This window comes from Pyrgilauda ruficollis, unplaced genomic scaffold (assembly GCF_017590135.1).
Source record: "Pyrgilauda ruficollis isolate IOZ18807 unplaced genomic scaffold, ASM1759013v1 scaffold9, whole genome shotgun sequence".
In the NCBI taxonomy this organism is placed as follows: domain Eukaryota; kingdom Metazoa; phylum Chordata; class Aves; order Passeriformes; family Passeridae; genus Pyrgilauda; species Pyrgilauda ruficollis.
In genome coordinates, this window is record NW_024531043.1 from 6,142,271 (window position 1) to 6,160,979 (window position 18,709).

The 18,709-nt window shown below is 49.0% G+C and overlaps 1 protein-coding gene across 2 annotated transcripts in view; it reads left to right on the forward strand.

Moving 5' to 3' along the window:
• Nucleotides 1–1,063: 1,063 nt before the first annotated feature.
• SEPTIN5 (septin 5) overlaps nt 1,064–18,709 on the forward strand; it is a 42,575-nt gene continuing 24,929 nt past the window's right edge. Inside the window, exons 1-2 of one of the 2 annotated variants that reach the window (XM_041488283.1) lie at nt 1,064–1,159; nt 1,293–1,303. In XM_041488283.1, coding sequence (XP_041344217.1) covers nt 1,117–1,159; nt 1,293–1,303 — 54 coding nt within the window. In that variant the 5' untranslated portion in view covers nt 1,064–1,116. The remainder of the gene's footprint in view (nt 1,160–1,292; nt 1,304–18,709) is intronic. The other variant, XM_041488284.1, reaches the window with a different exon arrangement.

Below are 18,709 nucleotides of genomic sequence, written 5' to 3' on the forward strand. Positions count from 1 at the left end.
TTTTCTGATGCTTTGAATCAATGGCTAAAAGTGAGCTCAGGGTGAGCTAATGTGGTTTTAAAATGTATGTGCCTTGGATTGCCAGGCCTTGGAAGTGTCTCCTTGTATTGTTATGAGGGATGTTTTGAATGAGAAGGTGGAAGAAATGCCGAGATAAATGCTGTGATGACTACAATGATTTTAACAGTTGGTATTGTGGCATCAGTGTCACATTTGTTCCCAGGCAGGGTAGTGCCCTTCAGTTACGCCATCACCCTTCCAAGTTTATCCTGTCCTGTATTCTGAAGAGTTTCAGGTCTGATAATTTGCCTGTCCTTGAAATGGGGAAGACATGACCCCTCCCTGCAGCCATGGAAGTCAGGGGAAGGATCTGGGTATCCTTAGTCTTCCCATCCCATTCTCCTTTCTTCTCTGTTGTTTTCTGTTAGTTGTTCTCATGTCATGTGCAACTGCTGCTTTTCGTTTAAGTTCTCTCTTGCCTCGTCTTAAAGAGTTATGCTGACAGCTTTTACCTAAAATAACTTTTCATATAACCTCTTTAAAATTTTTTAATGGAAACAGAGCACACATTCCTACTTCACACAGCATGGTTGCAGTATGATTCAGGACTTCCCACTGTATTTTGAGATGCTAAATCTGGAAACACGTTTCCTATTTATTCCATTTGTGTTTGGGTTTTGTAATTTTTTTTTTTTTAATACTGTATTCCTCCTTCTCGGTGCTGTGTTTCTGTTCCAGAGCAGCGAGTGCTGCCTTTTATAGCGTTTAAACCTTCAGGGAGGTGTAGCCTGCCCGGGTCCGGGTGGCTGCGGGGGTTATTCCTGCACATCGGCCCGGGGCTGTGCTCGCCAGCCGCTGGCTCGGGGCGGGGCTGGAGGGAGGTACCGCTCCGGTGCTCCGGCCGGCGGGTCCCGCTGCCCTGCCCGGCTCGGCAGCCCCCGGCCCGGCTGTCACCCGGCGGGGGCGGGCCCGGGGCGGGCTCGGCTCCCGGGATTGGCGGCCCCGGGCGGCCCCGGCCCCTCGGCGGCGGCGCGGGGCGGCCCCGCCGCTCGCGCTCCCTCAGTCCCCCACCCACCCTCGCACGCACGGGCACGGCTGTCGCTGCAGGGAGGCACCATGAGCACGGGCATGCGGTACAAGAGCAAGCTGGTCAACCCAGGTGAGGCGGCGGGGACGCGCGGCCGCTCCGCCCCGCGGCCCGGCGCGTCCCTCTCGCCTCACTCTCTCTCCTTTTCTCTCCCCGCTGCCGGTCCCCCCCGCGGGCATCCCGCCCTGGCCGCGCCGCCCCGCAGAGGAGAAGCAGGTAGGTGGGCTCCCGCCGGGCGCGGCTCTCCGCGGGGATGCGGCAGCTACCTGGGCACAGCGGCGGCTTGGCCGCATTCATCCGGGAAATAGGCGCTTTGCCTGCCGCATCCCTCCGGGTTTTGGCTTGGGTTTCTTTTTTGTCGCTGCCTTTGGGTGTGTCGAGCGGGTTCGGATGGAGAAAGGCAGCGCGGGGCCGGCAGAGGCGTTTGGGTATTGGGAGCACGTCTCGCATCCCTCTCCCCTCCGCAGCACAGATGCGCAGACACAGCCCCGGTCCTGCCGCTCCTTGGTGCTGCAGCCGATCGGCACCTCGCAGGCGGCCAGGATTTGGGTGTTAGGAAACATCTGTTTTGCTTTGCAAAGCTAATAGCTATTTGGAGACATGCCTTTGAGTCCTGGAGAGAGAGGAGGGGTGATGCAATCAGATGACATCGACAGGTTTTTTTGTTGTCTGTTTGGTATTTGGAGGGATTTGGGATGTTTGAAAAGAAGAGGAATCTTCCTCTGCAGAGCTTGAATGCTTAGGTAAGGGGTTATCAGGGTCCTGTGTGTTCCTCAGTACCCATCATCATGATATAGAGAAGTCTGCTGTAAATGAAAGAGCCTTTCTGTCTCACAAGGGTGGGGATGGAGATGATGGTTAACACGGCAGAGCAGTGCATGGGAAGAATCTCACCCATTCCCAGCCTGGTTTACAGTTGCCTTTGAGTCCAGTCTTTCTCTGAGCCTCCAATTCTGTATGAAGCAAACACCTTGCCTGCTAAGACCCTAGTACTGCACAGCCTTTTTGGGCCACAAAGAAGCAAACCAGCTTTGTAGCAGCTTGGGTGTTCACCTGGCCATGGCAAGAGATGGTGTTTCCCTATATAATGCAGACTTGGCACTGTGCATTTTTTTGTGCTGCTGATCACAGTGATGAGAAGAAGAAAGTAAACCTAGGGGTAATAGGATGATGGGATCACCAGATGGCTTTTTCCCAAGGTACTTGAAATTTTGCTAGTATTTTGTAGTTATTTGTGAATGTTGCAGTTAATTCTTGTTTTATTTCTGGATGAAAGCAATTCAGAATGTGTTCTGACACTGTGGAACATCTAGTGTAAGCTATGAAGTGGGGAGAAGCTTTGTGACATCCCCCCCCAAACCACGCTGTTCTACAGTTCATGTTTTTAAATTAAGAGGGAAGCGGGTTATGTATAAGGCTCCTTTCTGTGCATTCCCTAGGGGAAGAAGGTAGAGATCAGAGGAGTCTGTTGTAGATATTATCATAACTCCTGAAGGCTCTTGTCACACTGCATAGGCAAAAGTGGGCTGGAGTCTGTACCCCAGGAGCCCGTGTGCGCAGGCCAGTGCAGTTCCTGCTGGGCAGAGGAGATCTTTCCTCCAGTGTGGAGGAGGTGTGTGTGTATCTGTGTGCCTTATGCTGAGTGCAGAGTGGGTCTTGCATGACAGAGCACAGTTCATTATGGATTTGGGCCAGGCCTGATACTTGTGGATGGAAAGGGGAAACCAAGCTGTGAACACAAAGCAATCTGTTGAAATTAAACTGAATACACAAAAGCATACATGATTTTTATTTAGCATTTTTTAAGAGCAGGATTTTTCTGCCTTTGCCATTTTTTTTCAATCTTCTTGCATCTGACAGCAGATAATGAAATGATTTACTAAAGCTATAGTTCTTGTCTGAATTGATTTAAAAAAAATTATTATAAAAGCTGGTTTTTAATGAATATTTAGGAAATGAAGTGAGCTTCTTAGAGGGCAGTACAATAGATTGCATGTAAGTAGGGTTGCCTTTGGTAAAGTCTTAATAATATTCATGACTTACTGAGTCCATAGAGTGGAACAACGTGGTGTCAAAAAATGTGTTCATCCTCCCTTACAGCATGGTCTAGGCTAATGCACTGTGTGGGTTCAGGGTACTCTGATTTGCAGATTGGGCTCCTAATTACTACCATTCATCAGGAAAAAATAACAGTAGATTCACCACCTCTCTGATTTCTAAGGAATTACCTCCTAATTATTGAAGTCAGTGGAGGTTTCATCCTGGTCTCTGTGTGCAGAGCATCCAGCATTCCCAGGGGAAGGGTTGTGGTTTAAGAGCATGGGCTGGTGTAGAGCTCTATGGCAGGTTGCCTGGTGACACCAAGCTCCTCAGTTTTATTATACCTCAGTTCAGCACCTCTTGGAGGGGGATGGTTTCTTTCCTAGCAATTTATTTACCACTGGATCACTAAGAGAGATTCTCATGGTGAAGCTGAGTAGGAAATGAAGCAATAACTTCATTTGTCACATGTGCAGAGGAGTAGGCCCCATGTAAGGAAACCCAGCAATTTGTCAAGAATTTGACAGGGCAAGTACAGCAGATGGATGCTCTGCCAAAGCCAGAGGTGTTGCTGTGGGAGGAGTAAAGGTGAAACCTTCCAAGTACCTGGTTAAACTGGAGTCTCCTGGCACACTGCTCCAGAACATGCCTCCTAATTCGTGTTCTTGGCGTGTGTGTGTTTCGGGTGTTACCTTGCTGGGTCTCTGAAGCTGGCTCCTGCCCATTCAGGTTCATGTCTCTCATGTTCTTTGAAGTCATTGTTTCTTTTTAAATCAGGAGGATGGGAACCTCTCCTTCCCAAGTTGATCTCTCCCCACCCCATCAACTTGCAAAGCTGTTTGGGTGTGGGAGCAGAGACTATCTGGTGAATCCAGTTCTTTCAGTGGGTTTGAAATTACAGGGCTGTGCCTTTTGCATTTAGTTTAGTCTTTTTTTTCTACTTGAACTTATTTTTAAGTGGTCTGCTTGTCAGTAAAAATATATATGGGGGTCTGTGTATAGAGAAGATGCTGTGCAAAAAGTAGTTTGATTGGAGTGGTTTCAGTGCAAGTAATTTAAAACTGAATTCATTGTCTTTGTGTTTCAGTTTTTGAGAATCTGGGTTTTATATGTTAAAATCTTACATTCAGACTCCTTTGGTTTTTTCTTATTAAAAATGGAGCAGAGATTTCTATCATTCCTGGAACAGCAGATGTTGCAACAGCAGAGAGGTCTTCTATCTAAAATAGCAACTGTGCCAACACAGAGTGTCATTTTTAAGGTCAACTTTCAACCCCAGCCTTGCCTACCAGAGAACACTGGCTGGTGGAAATCCCCCAGTTCCCTGCTCATGTGTTCTGAACTGCCTTCTCCTTTTCTCTACTGTACTTATGGAGAAATAAGCCCAGATGGGCTACAGGTAAGTTTATCTCCTGAAAGACTTCACTCTGCATAGAGCTGAGACACCCGGGGTAGTTGTAGATACTGCCCATCACACTGAGGACAACTCAGTGCAGACAGAGAAGGGAAAAGTGCTGATTCCTTGTGCTTGCCTTGAGCTGGTTGAATACGACCTAATGTGACCCTCAGTTTCTATGCAGATACCTATGTGGGGAAAATTGATTAGCTGAGTTTTGTGAAACCTGAGATGAGAAGTATCATGAGAGTGGTTGGTTCTCTTGTACAGCAACTGTACAACAAAGACCATAAGCACAGCTTAGTCTTTACAGAATCTCCCCAGAGTCTCTGCTGGAGTAGCTTGGAGGACTTGCTCCTGCACTGTTCCTTTGTGGCATTGCCATCTTTCACCTAAATGTTTTTCTGACAATAACAGTTCTTGTAGTCTTGTGGCTAGAGGAACTTTCTTGCTTGTGCAGAAAAGTTTGGAATCTGGAAGGAGAACAGACTACCACGGACTCTTTAATTTTCTCAGAATTAAACCAATTATTTTATAATTGTGATTCTTTGAGTCATTGGGAGCAGCAGTATGGATCTGTGTTTCTGTTCTGTGTCAACTCAGGGTGGTTGTGGTGGGGTGGCTTTTTTTTTTTCCCCTCGGAGAAAGCAAAATTATGTTTGCAGCTGTCTAATGGGATATTTCACCACAGCTGGATAGTCTCTCACTGTGTCATAGCTTGCCCTGGGTGAGGCTGTTTCTCTTTGACTCCCCACATTAATTCTCTTCCAACCTCTGTGTTTTCCAACCCTGGTCATGCATCCTGGCTACCAAGATGCGCCTGCCAGAAAGGGAGTAGCAAATTAGTCACAGAATCTGGAGGTAAATACTGGAAACACTCTTAAAGCAGCATATCCCTGCTTGTTTTTCTGATGTCCCAGTGTATCTTGGCCAGATGCAACATAGGAGTGGAAGCTTTTACTTCTCTATGAAAAACCTTGTGTGTTTCATTCATTTTTTTTGGCCCATTTCAAAAGACAGCGTTGGTCCCTTGCCCTCCGAGCTGGGCAGAGGCTCAGTGCTCAGAACAGTGTTGGGAGTGGCTGGAACTGCAGCAGGTCAGGAGGTTCAGCCCTGCCTGTCTTTCTGCTGTGCATCTGTCTAAACAGCCTGGCTGCAGGAGGCCCTGTGTCACAGATGGGCTGTTCTGGCTTGGGAAGGGAAGTTCATCCTGGGCACTTGGACTTTTTTTTTTTTTTTTCCATTCTTTGTCTGCTTGGCTACTTAGAAAAGGGCTGTAAAAAGAGGTGAGTGCCTGGACTTTGTGGTGAAACAGAAGTGCTGGAGAGCTGAGCACAGATTCTGTCTCCTGTTGCTGTCTCTCTTCAATTATTTATGCTCCAAATGGATGAAACAGTTGTGAGTGCAGGGCAGGGGAGATGTTCAGCCCTCTCAGTGCAAGTACCAATCTGCAGTTTATGGAAAGGAGAAGTAAGTGCTTCCTGCACAGGATTTCTGTCACTTCAGTTTCCCTGCTCAGCTACTTGTGTGCAACTCCAAAATTCTGCTGCACATGAGAGTTGTACAGGGCTGTTCCAGTGTTCCAGGCATATTAACCAAATGTGTAAGTTCAACAGATATTAGGGCTTGATCCTTGCTGATACTGTGGGAGTAGGAACAACCTTCATTTAACCCCAAGAGATGCTGGTGACACTTGTTCAGCTGCTGGGTTCCAGACTGCTGGGGCTTTGCAAAAGCTTGCAATTGCAGAGGAGAAAATGTTGCTGCCATTTGAACAAAAGAGAAACACAGTCCCTGGGTTTTAGTCTCTAAAGTCTCTTACAACCACTTATGCTCTCAAAAAAATGTTACTGGCTTCATACTGATGCTGTTCTTCATCTGGTGGTTCTAGCAGTAAATGTAAGGGGTTTGTGTTATGACTGTTCCCTGGAAAAGCTGAGGAATGGCAAGTCAAGAGAGAGAAAGAACTGGTGGAGTTCAGTGTCTTCTAGAACCCATATTGCCCAGTTTCAGTCTGAGGTGCTGTTCATTAAATACCCAGTGAAATGGACATCTTGGAAATGCAGGGGAGATTCCATCTCAGCCAGCTGGTTGGTCACTGTGCCAGGCCAGGCTGGGTATCTCAAGAGCTTTGCCAAATTAGTTTTAAATGTTCACTCCAAGGGGTTTCTCCAGCTGTTTTGGGACACCCCACAGTGGTGGCTCCTATAACCATGCTGCAGTTACTGCTCATATGTGCTGGAACCAAGCCTGGGGAGCTCAGCTCCGTCCTTAGTACTTCAGGTACTTCTTGCTGAGATACCTCTTGGCTAAGTTGAGAGGATTCCTCTCCCATTCCCATTTCTCTTCCAGTTCAAGTGGCCTCTGTGTTGCCTTTGTTCTTGGATAACAGAGCATGAACTGGAGGGCGCATTCTTTGCTTACCTGTAGAGTTTTCTTTCCTGACCAACATTAAGTGTTTGTCCCCTTCTTGCCCAAGGCAGAGGTTTCCCTGTGACTGTGAAACCACACAGTGTAATGCTCTACTCATAAGAGAAACGTGAGGCACCTCTAATACTTGTGTGACTTTAGATGTTTGTGAAGTGTATGCAAGTTGTTTCATAGCATACTGGAATAATTCCCATAAGGGCTGGATTTTGTGTGTGTGTGTGCATGTCTACAGTGTGGTTAGCCTTGAAGCATAGGCAAAAATGTTTGTCTGCTGTTAGACATTCCTTTCTCCCAGAGATTTGTCCCTGGAGCTGTGAAGAGGTTTGCAGTCATCTTGTTCCCACAAAAGTGTTCAGGAGCTGGCTTTGTGTGTGGTGGTGGGATCAGATGCCAGAACATATGCTCCTCATCAGTATGTATGTGTGCTGCTGTTCATCCATGACTTGGCTTTCCAGAAACACTGTTCAACATGAACAGGGGAAGGCAGCACTGCACACTGAGAGAGAAGATTTGGATGTACAGTGCTGACCACAGGGGCTGGGCTGCAGGAAGTGGAACAGATCTGCTGCTTAAGTAAGAGCTGTCTTTGTGTTAGGACTGAGTGGGGTGATATTCTTCATTCCTTCACTTTTGCATTTCCAGTGCATTAACTGATATCTGTTATGACCTTCTAACATTCAGCTCTAGACTGCTATCCCTTCCCTCAGTCCTCACTCCCTGCCTGCAAGGCTGGTACCCAGCAGCATCACAGCAGCCAAGTGCTGGGGGTGGCTGGAAGGGACACTGCTGAGAAGATGCAGGGACTGTTTTGCTAATGAGCTAAGCTTGGCTAACTGTTGGCCAAAAGCTGAAGAGGAAGTGAAACCCTGCACAAGCATCTGCAAGGGTGTAACGCCAAGAGGGGGAGAAGAATTGTTTAGTTTCTGGCTTGAGTACAGCTGTCCACTCCTGAAGTCAAAAGAAATAAGAGAAGTTGAGGCTGAAGTTGAGTTCTGGAAGAGGGATGTAGCTGTGCTGGGCTGGGCAGGACAGGACAGTGCAGGGATGCTCAGGATGGCAGAGACCTCTCTGGATACAGCTGTGGAGCCCTTGGCCTGCCCCAGCCTGGTGCTGTGCCATGGCAGCCAGGGCCGAGGGAGGCTCAGGGGTAATGCTTGGAAATGTAGCACTGGAGGATCTTGGGCTCTGGTTCATGCAAGTCTGGGGCTCTGTGGGGTGGGAGCCAGAATAGTTGTAAGTCAGTCAGAGGTGGGAAGCCCTTACTAGAAGTTAACTCCAGTTGTTCACTCAGCTCTTAAATCTGGGCTGTTTCTGTGCACAGTGGCAGTGGCTGGTGGCAGGAACAGCCGTGCTCACCCTGCCCTGACTCCTGCTGGGGAGAGAGGGGCAGTGGCTGCCCGGCCCTGCCTGTGCTGTGTGACCACTCGGTGCCAAGGAGAGGGAGACCTGAGCTTTGTGCAGCTCAGCCCTTTGCTCTTCCGGGGATCTTTGGGAGTGCCCTGTTTGTCTTGCAGCTTGTTATTCAATGTGTCCTGGGTGTGTGTATGGAGCTGGGATGGCCCATCTCTGCCTGACCCCACCCGAGGCAGTTGGTGCCATTCTCTCAGAATGACTCCTGGCAGGGAAACTGGAGCTGAGAGTGCAGGCTGAGCAAATAATCCACAGGATCATGAGTGCTAGCTCTTGGAGGCTGGCCATGAGGAGTGAGCCCGTCCCACTGACCTCTGGACGTTCTCAGTGCAGAAGCAAGGGAGGGGAAAGAGATCCACTCAGCTTCTGGGAAAAGAGGCTCCAAGGGCTTAACATCTTCCTTCTGCATTCTGTGAGGCAAAGCCCATGGCAGTACAGATGTGGCTTCAGTGATTACATTTGATTTTTCCTTGTAGACCTCTGGTGCATGAAGCCGTGTGAGCACAAGCCAGGCCTTTTACTGCTATAGTTTGTATTGCAATTGCTTTTAAGGTTACTTCCCAGGCAAGTCACTTTGCTTTCAGCTTTTTGTAATGTCTCCTCACTGTTTCCTCAGCGTGGGAACTATTTTAATCCTTCCTGACGCACTGAGCTCATTCTTGCTGTGATACGTACACACACGTAGTCTCTTTAGATCCTGCAGTCTTACATCCACTTTTATTTTCAAATGAATTACATACTACGTTAATCATATATTCAGGTGAAATTGAGTCACAAAGGCATCTGCCTGCCCTATGCACGGTCCCCTTAGCTGTGCTTTCTGTTTGGTTTGAAGCTCTCCTGAGTCTCTGCCAGTGATATGAAGTCCTGGAAATGCCCATCTGGACCAATAGTAATTTCTCTCTGCCCAAGGCCTGATGTAAAAAATGTCAGGGAGATTTATGGCTTTTAAGATTCTATAGATTCTCAGAGGTTCCTGCTGCTTAGGGAGTCTCGTGCCAGCTGGGATCAGACAGTAATGGAAGAAGCATCAGAGTCTTCAGAAGCTGGTATTTGCCCTGTTTTGTAGGCAGTGGGCTGAATCAAGGCAGCAGGAGTTAATTCAAGAGATGCAGCAGGTCTGCAGCAAAGCCTTGCCAAGATGACCAGGAGTGTGTCATTGGGACAGTGAGAGATGCTGTCAGGGATGATCTCTGGTCTCCTGGCTGTTGTTCTTGCAGTTCTGACTCTCAGAGATGGTTTCTGTGGTGCAGCTGGACCAGTGCACTGGAGCTGTAGCAAGCAGAAGAGAAACTGCTTGTGTCCTATCCCAAGGTTTATACCTGTGCTGTTCAGCTGCTTTAAAAAGCTCCCCTCCCCTTGAAAGGAGCCCTTGGCAGCATGTGTATTTATGAGGGAAGTGGGTATTGGGGAGGACAGTCATTTAGCAGAAGCTGGTGCTTTTACTGAGCAGTTAATCCAGGCACACGCTTGGGGAACACTCCAGGTTCACTGAGCAGCTGGGACCCTCTGGATCAGCTCTGGTCTGCCAACAGCCCTGGGGCTGACACTTCAGAGGCTCAGAGCAGGCCCGTGGAGGTCAGTGAGTTAGAGACCTGTTTGGTGCATACACCCCAGTAGTGCCCCATGGACCTGCTTGGGACCCTGATGACCATCACTGTGCAGCAGGAGTGTCCTCTTGCCTGGATATTATGTTATCTTACCTGGATAAGCCTCATCTGCCCTGCCCCACCATGCTTGGCTCCCACCAGGTTCACAGCATTGGATCTCACAGCAATTTGAGTAAACCAGAAGCAAATGGATGGAGCCCAGCGTTCCTGTTCCTCAGTGCCAGCTCTGTTCAGCTGCCAGTGCCCAAATGCACTTGCATGCCATCTCAGAGCTGTGGGATGGCATTATTTGCAGCAGCTCTCATGAATGTCAGTGAAAGCCTTTCTGTTTGAGGTGGTGGGGCTGGTCCTCAGCAGCTGCTCAGAGGTTCCAGCCAGTGCCAGGCATTTTGCTGCCTCATTTCAATGCCCAGTGTCATCTGAACATCTCCCTGCTCCTCCCGTGGTCTCACTGTCATGGGCAGGTGTCAGGCAATAGCTGAATTGTTCTCTTGGTAAACAAGTGATGGTGTTATTGGAGCTGCCCCTCATGTGGCAGCAGTGCAGTGTGTGCATGGGGTTGCTAATGAGGGATGTCATGGGGCTTGTTAGTTTGAAAGTTTAATGAGCCATCTTCTGCTTCTTTGCCAAGTGGGTGGATGCTTCCTCCTGTCAGCTGCGTCTTGCACTTGGGTGTGTTTGGTACTTAAGTGTGTCCTTGCATGTTAGAGCTCACAGCACATATTGGGCATTTTGGAGGACTCAGATCCCATTTATCATGACATTAATGGCAGTGGGCATCCAGGAAATGTCTGCTGCTCTTGTTTCCTCAGATACCCTGTGTATGCCTGAGCTTCCGTGTGGCTCCAGTGAATCCATATGTACTGGGTACCTAGAGTTTGTCCCTTAGCTGATTAGGGATTTTCCTTCATGACAAATAACTATTTTTCTTCATTATTTTTCAAAAAATAAAATAATTAGGGCATCCACCCACCTCTTGGCTGGCATCCTCCAGTAATAGGCCAGCATGTGTTTTCTTCAGAAGAGGAAGCAGATCTTGCTTTGTATTTTCAAGGCAATGGTTTATAAATGAGCCTGAAAAGCCTGTGAGGGGCAGTGGGGTGAGAACCCACACAAAGAATAAATCTCAGAAAATAAATCCCAGAAAATACATCCCAAGAGATCATTGTTTGGCCTGGCAAGTCAGAGCCCAGGCTAGAAGCCCAAGAGAACCCCTCCTCATTTTGCATGTGATGGTAGTTCCAGGCTTTGCTTGAAGATAGTTATCTTTGGATTCCTAAAACACATAAAGGTTTGACTTCACGCTGTGCTGCACGTCCTAAGAGCTATTCGTGGGTATCTAATTTGATTTTGCACCCAGTTCTCGTTAAAGAGCTGCGAGTGACAAATTACTCTTGGCCTGTTGTGGCTGTCACTTGAGCTGACATTGCATGGGGGTGCTGGCTCTCTGCTAACCCATGGACTGAGCAGAGCATTCCCCACCCTGCCTCGCTGCTCTGCCTTACCTACACGACTGTTTCCATTTCCTTTGGGTTGCCTTGTAGGAAAACACAGTCTAGCAAATGCAATTTTTTCCACTCCATTGCTTCCAAGTTCTTTCTAACATTGCATGTTGGTGCCCCTTGTGTGTCCAACAGCCACAGCATTTACAGTCAAATGACTTTCTGTCTTCTCTAATACCTTTTTAATCTGGTTTCATTCTGACTTTTAGAAATCCAATGCAATCATCTCAAAGGTGACATCTTCATGAACTCTGCTATTCCAGTGCCTGCTGTGTTAGCATCTCTCATCTTACATCTCATGCACTTCACCATTTTTGTTATTTTCAGATGAGCCCAGAAAGAGATTCATGAAATCAGCAATACTACAGAAAAATTCTCAGGAGGGAGGATCCCACAATTATCTGTTCCTTACAATCAGGACTCTGTTAGTGAGTTGCTGATAACAGTTTTTCTACAGGGCAAGTAGAGAGTATATTGGTGACTCTGACTGGATACAGTGGAAATCAAGACTGAAATAGCAGCAAAGACCAGTGTCACAGGGATATTATCAGCAAAGAACAGATGTTATGGAGAATCCTACTTGTTCAATGGCTGGGCTGTGGTCCTGATGCAAGGACAGTAGTTATTCAGCTTGGGACACTAACCTTTTTTAATTGCTTTCTCTCTCAGTTTATAAGGGAAGAAATTGTTATCTTAAGGTGGAAAGGATTTTAGGTGGTGTAGAGAATGCACTTTTGAATGTCTGTCTTTTAATAATGCTCTGCAAGATGTACAGCTTTAGTGTCTGTCTCCTGCAGTCCAGCTGGGTGATAAGGTTTGTTCCTAAGGCTGTAATTTTTGATAAGGAGAGAGCCAAAATGGCAGTCTTGAATTCAGTAGAAGATACCATCCCTGAGACCTTGTCAGGACAATACTCGTACTCCACATCTGTCCTGGTCAAATTGGGTTGCCTGGTCTGGCTGCAGTATTTTATACTGAATTATCAGTGGTGAGATTGGCCAAAATTGCAGAGTTACGTTGTAAACCCAGTGCCTTTTTTTTGAAGATCAGAGCAGCTTTGATCTTCTTGTTCCAGTATGAAGCTCAATGGGGCCTTGTGGCAAGATGGCAGTTACTGAGTGTTTGCATGGCAGTGGTGTCTGTGGAGCCACTCCTGGGCCACAGCTTTGCAGTTTCCCACTGTGCCAGTCCAGGAATGTGGGCTGTTCCCGCCACAAATGAAGTGATCCTGCTTGCAATGCCTGTGAAATTGTTGGCACATTTTGGATTAACCAAGGAGCTGACACATTCCTCTGGTCTGGGTCGGTGGTGTGGAGATGAAAGGCAATAGGCTGAAACATGAGCGTTCCCACAAAGGCCATTGTACAATGTAGTTATTTAAAAGGCAAATTTTTCAGGCAATTTGCAATAATAGGAACCAAGGGGCAGCCTTCTTTTAATACAGATGAAAGTACCTAACTCCTTTGAAACTGAGGAGCTAGATACCTCCTGTATTTTTATAAAATTGGCTCTGGTGAGCAGCCTTGTCACTGCTGTTCCCCCACCATCCCTCTCTGATCTAAGCTGCTGTGTAGCAAAGCTCTCACCATCTCCCATGAGGAGGCTGCTGCTGCCTCTGCATTTACACACCTGGTGCCAGGCTTACAGCTGCCTTTCATGTGCTGTGGTCCAGGGATTAGGTCCAGGAAAGGGGTTGCTGAAGGAAAATACTGCAAGAGGTGTGTTCCAGGCTGCTCTGAATGGCTCTTTCATCTTTGCCTCAAAAAAATCAGTGAGAGTTGTAGCTTTGTGAAAGGATCATGGCTGTGCTCAGGAGTGTTAGACCCATTTAACATTTTGGTTTCTGTATTGGAACTGAAACTTTTACAATGCTGCTTCTATTTTAGGGACCTGTTCAGCAGAGATGTTCCATTGCAGATTAATCTCTTAAGCTCATCTCACCTTCTTTTGAAAGTTGTCCTCTTTATTTTCCTTCAGATTTCTCCTTAAACCCCTCCTGTGTCTCCATGGCAGGAGCTGGCTAGTGGATAGTCACTGTTTAGCACAGTGGCTTTGCTGCTTTCTGACTGCTCTCTGTGCCTGGCACTTGTGTTGTGTGCTGAGCACGGGCCCTCTGCAGCTGGGATCGCCCCTGTGCTCCAGCTCTGCACCCTGACACAGGGATGTGCTCCCTGGGGGTGTGGAGCTGACTGCAGTCTGCTCTCTGGATGACAAATCCAGGGCTGAGGAGCCAGGCAGTGCACTGCCCTGAGGCCTTATGTGCCTGTCTCTGCTGCACCCAGACTCATCACAGCATGGAAAACTCACACAGGCTCTGCAGATCTTTTCTTATCTTTTGCAGTGTTGATGTCTTTTCAGGGGTCAGAGGACATGGTTAGGAGCTCTCCAGGGTGTCTGGGTGCAGGGTGAAGAGTATGACTCTTCTTCAGTGCTTGGCAGCACTAGATTCTTGAGGGCTCAGCAGACAGCACTGGCCCAGCTAGGGCAGGTGTGGGTGTTTGCAGTGAAATTCTCTATGCACCACCAGAGGTGGTGGAACTGAAGCCCAGGATATAACAGCTCTGTCTAGAGGCATTTCTGTCTGGAGGCCATGATTTTTAGGGATACACAGAATACTTTGATGAAGGAGTGGCTCTGCTCCCCTGTGAGTCAATCACACCACAACTAAAGCTTCCCAGAGCCTCAGGATTCCCCTTAGCCCAAATGTTCAACTTCAGACCTGTTCCTTCCATGTCGTGGTTGGTGTTTCTCAGGGTGTGAAGCACACCCCTCTCCACTCATTGCTGTTGGAGCTCTCCCACTGGGAGCTCACAGGCACTGCTGTGTGGAAGCTCTGTGGTTCCTCATCCCCCCACCAAGGCAGCCTGACTGTTGGACAGTCACTTCCCCACCAGGTCCTCACTGTGTTGATGACTTCTGCTGGCGTCTTACTGAGTTACAGGTGGGAAGCCAGAACTGTCAGAAAGAAGCTGGTGAGAATGCAGCCAGGTGGGAACAGCCTGCTGCTTCATCTGCTGAAACCCCTTTGTCCTGCAGTGTGTTTACTCCTAGTCTATGCTGAAGAGGAGCTACGTGAACAGCACATGTCCATGCCTGGTACCAGGGGCCAAGAGAGATTCCTTTCTCAGATTCCCACTGCTTCTAGAAGGTCTGAAGGCCACAAGGAAAAAAGGTCTCACTTTCATTGCAGTTTTGGCTAGTTGTTCTCCAGGGCTGGCCTCTGGAAAGAAGCTGAGGAACAAGTGCTCTCTGGGAGATGCAGTCATGCTGTACTTCTGCTGTTCAGCCCCAAGGTTGTTGTGTGATCCAAAGAAACTATCACAGGATTGACAGCACACACAACCCAGTCTTCCATCTGCTTGAAGGAAGTCTAAAATTACCCAGCATGTGATTGATAGCTGCACTCGAGCATGCTCTGCCCCTTGTTCCTCCTAAGACTGCATTTGCAATAGCTCTTACCACCCTGTGGGGTTGTGCCCCGTGGCTGCTGTGTCACCAGTGAGGCCAAGGCCATGTGTGTGTGTGAGCTGGATTGGATTCCAAACAGGGCATGGATCACAGCAGCTGTATTTGCTGACAAAATGGCCCCTTCCAATGGCTGCCATTGCAGTGAGACTGGGAATTCTGGAAGGGACCAACAAAAGCTGGGTGCCTTCCTGTGCTGAGCGAAGTCTGGGGTGAGGGGAAATACCCATGACTGTGTAGGAGTGTGTGTATGACAGTGATGTGTGGTGGCTGTTACTGCCTGAGGCACGGCTGGGTACTGCAGTCGGGTTAGAGCTTCCAACAATGAGGCACTGATTCATGTCTGGTCAATGTGTTTTTAAAAGAATGCTACTGAACTGTCAGTCTGGTTTCTCCTGGCCAAGTGTGACCACTGCAGGGCTCTTTTCCTTAGGACTCCCCCATGCTGGTGACCTTAATTTTCATTTTCCTTTCTCAGTCTGGTTCCTCAGGCATTTGTGCTGTCTGGTCCAGGTGGGAGAATCCTGCTCCCACCTCGGCCACTGTGGCCACTTGTACAGTGGAGAATGGGGCTGTGCTGGAGAAACCACAGGGTTGTGGGGCTGGTGCTCAGTGCTGCATTGCCAGTACAAACCATTTCCAATGCTGTGTGTGGGGAGATAGAATTGGGCTGCTGCAGCTGGAGCTGGCACAAGGCAGAGCAGTGTGGCTGAGCTCATCTGACAACACCAAGCTGTCATTCTTCCCCACTGCTCTGCTTGGGTTTGGATTTGGGGATTTGGGTGTTGAGTGTAGTCCTGTGCAGCTTGTGCCATACCCTGCTGTTAATTCAAAGCAGTTTCTGCCAGATTTGTTCTTGCAGGGGAAGGAGGGAGGGTGGAGGGTTCGGATGGCAGTCGACTGGGAGGCAGAGATAAATTAAGTGTTGAGCTCTTAATGGGGAACATGCTCCATTGGTTTGGGTTTCCCTCCCCACCCATTCCACTCTTTTTAATCTGTGGCACAGTCTTGGGAGCAGTTTGGGAACGGAAGTGATTTCAGACTGGAGGTGACCTCATCTGTCTCCAGCTCTGAGGTGGAGCAGTGTTTGGAGGCCCAACCAGAGCTTATGGTACTCTTTGAAAGATGCAGGCGAGGGGTGAGGCTCAAGGAGAGCCCTGTGCCGCCTGGCCAGTGGTGTACAGCTGTGTAAGGGGGTGGTAAGTGGGTGATGGCTGTGGGGGTTTTATCTTTCTGTTCTCATCTTTCTCCATGCTAGAGTGGGGGGAAGTAGGAAGGAGAAGCAGAGTCTGAAAAACACAGCTGGACATGTCACAGAGCAGTTAGTTCCTGATGAGAGGTCCAGCCCTGTCCTGCAGGGTGCTGAGCTGTGCCCAGCTGGAATACGCACTAGGTCTGGTCACGTGCTGTGTGGAAAGGTGCTGAAGGTATGTGCATGGATGGAAGAGTCCCTGCTGGGTTCTTTGAATTTGAGGATCCTGTGGATCAGCAGAAAAGGGGATCAGAGCCTTCCTGGAGGTTTTGCTTTTTGGGACTCAAGATGTCAGTGAGAAGTCTGGGAGATTTGAGGATCTGGAGCATGGGGTGGGAGCCAGCTGGGGTGTCAGCTGCTGGTCCAGATAGTGATGAGGAGCACGTTGGACCACAGATGCCACTTGCAGAAACTACCAGATAATTCTGCTTCCTGACATGGAAAAGGGCCCTTCCTCCTGCCTTGATGTCTGCTGTTTTGAGGTGGCCAAGATTTTCTGTTGCACAGCTGAAGCCTGGAGTCCTTGGACTCTGCTGGTGTCCAGCAAGCCCAGCTGTATCCTGGATGCTGGAGCTGGTCTGCCAGGTGCAGCTCTGGACTCCAGTAAATGTCCATGTTTTTCAGTAAGGACAGCTTCCAAGTGCTGTCTCACAAGCTGTGTGGGGGTGTCCAGCCACTTCCCCTTAAGCTTAGTTGTCTTCTGGCTCCAGCTCAAGCTGAAGGGATGCTGGGCTGTGGTAGGCAATGGCTGGGAAAATAAAAGCAGTCTTTTCTCATGTCTCTGTGGCTGTGTGGCTGCAGAAACTCCCTGTAGCTGGGTAGGCAGTATTGGAAGGGAATAAATTGACTGGAAGAATTTGCTTTTCTCTTGGCCTTGTCCCAGGTGGCATCAAGACTCTTGCTTGGAGATAAATTCCCCTCCCACCACTGCTAAATAGGGGGAGTTTAACCATTCATGGGATCTAGCAAGAGACTTTCTCCAACCTTTCTGCCCCTCTTCCCTGTTGCATTGGGAGCAGGGACTGAAAATGAATCTTGCATGGGATCTAGCAAGAGACTTTCTCCAACCTTTCTGCCCCTCTTCCGTTGCACTGGGAGCAGGGACTGAAAATGAATCTTCTTGTGACCATGTCACAGTGAGGACAAGAGTTTGCAGACTTTCCTCCTTCCTGCCTCAGAATTGTCTCCATGCCTGTATGTGATGAAACAGTCCCAAAGTGCATAGACAAACAGGCATTTTGTATAAAAAATGCCCCTTTTTTCTTCTCTGCTTAGCATCCCACAGCTGTGCCCTTGACACTGAAGTGCAATCACAGGAGACTGGTGCTGGCTGGGTTACAGAGGAGTTCTGCCATGTCTTTGAGGAGGAGTTTGGGCTAGTGGAGCCTCAGGAGAGGTTTGTGCTGCTGTCAGTGGTGATGGATGCACGGTGCCAGAGCTGGCTGCCTGCAGGGCTCAGGACCTTGGCAGCCCCCTGCATCTGCAGCCTCTGTGTGTGAGCCCCAGCAGCATCCCAGAAAGGGACCATTATCCCCAAGCTTTGCCTGTTGCTGAAGTCAGGAGGGCACAATAAAGATGTGTCCCGGCGGCAGCCTGGAGCGGGCTCGTGTGCCGGGAACAAAAGAGGCTTTGTACCAGGCACGGCCTCTGGTGGGAGTTTGTCAGCTCTGGAGCTAGGATGGTAACTCAGGGCTCAGTGCCCAGCCCTGCTGTGCTGCTCAGGGCCTCCCCTGATTCAGGGCAGGGTCACTGGCTCTTCCTTCACTGGGGGAGGTCTTGGCAGCAGATCCTGCTTGCCTGAGCGCAGCTTTGCCCGGTGGGCTGCGAACTGCAGGAGGCAGGGCTCCCCTGGTCTCTCAGGTACAGCAGCCCTGTGCTCTGTGGCCTGAAGCTGTGTGTGCTCTCTGCAGTGTATCAAGTCCCTGAGAGCAGCCTCAGGGTGACTGGGACAGGGCTGTAATGGACCAGGATGGCAATGTCACTCTATCTGGAGCTTTGAGGAGAAATGTCTCCTGGGAAGATTTTAGCAGAGCAGGGCTGAGTGGGACAGCTTGACAATATGTGACAGCAAAGCAAAGCAGATTGGAGAAGCAAGGGAAGCTCCTGTGCTCAGGCTGTTAGACCAGACACATGAGCTACAGGAGGCTACCCTTTAGAGAATGCTCTTTTCCAGCTATTGAGAATGGACCTGAGGTCTGGCTGCTCCCCCACCTCTGTCTCCAGCATCAGTGCCATGTTGTTGTGGGACTGAGCATGGTGGTGTCTGCCAGGTGATCCAGAATTGCCCTCTGCAGAGGGGTTTGTTTGGAGGTGAGATAACCAAAACCACAATGGGGCAGAAAAGTTGGTGATGGGATTGGGACAGGAAGACAAGATCATGTTGGGAAGGATCCCTCTATGAAGCTGTGTAGGATGTTTTAGGATTTTGGTTTTGTGGCAGTTTTGTCCAGCCAGTTGCTGCTACTGCAATATCACAGGGTGTTGCTGTGTTTTGTTCATGCTATGTCCTGATATTCC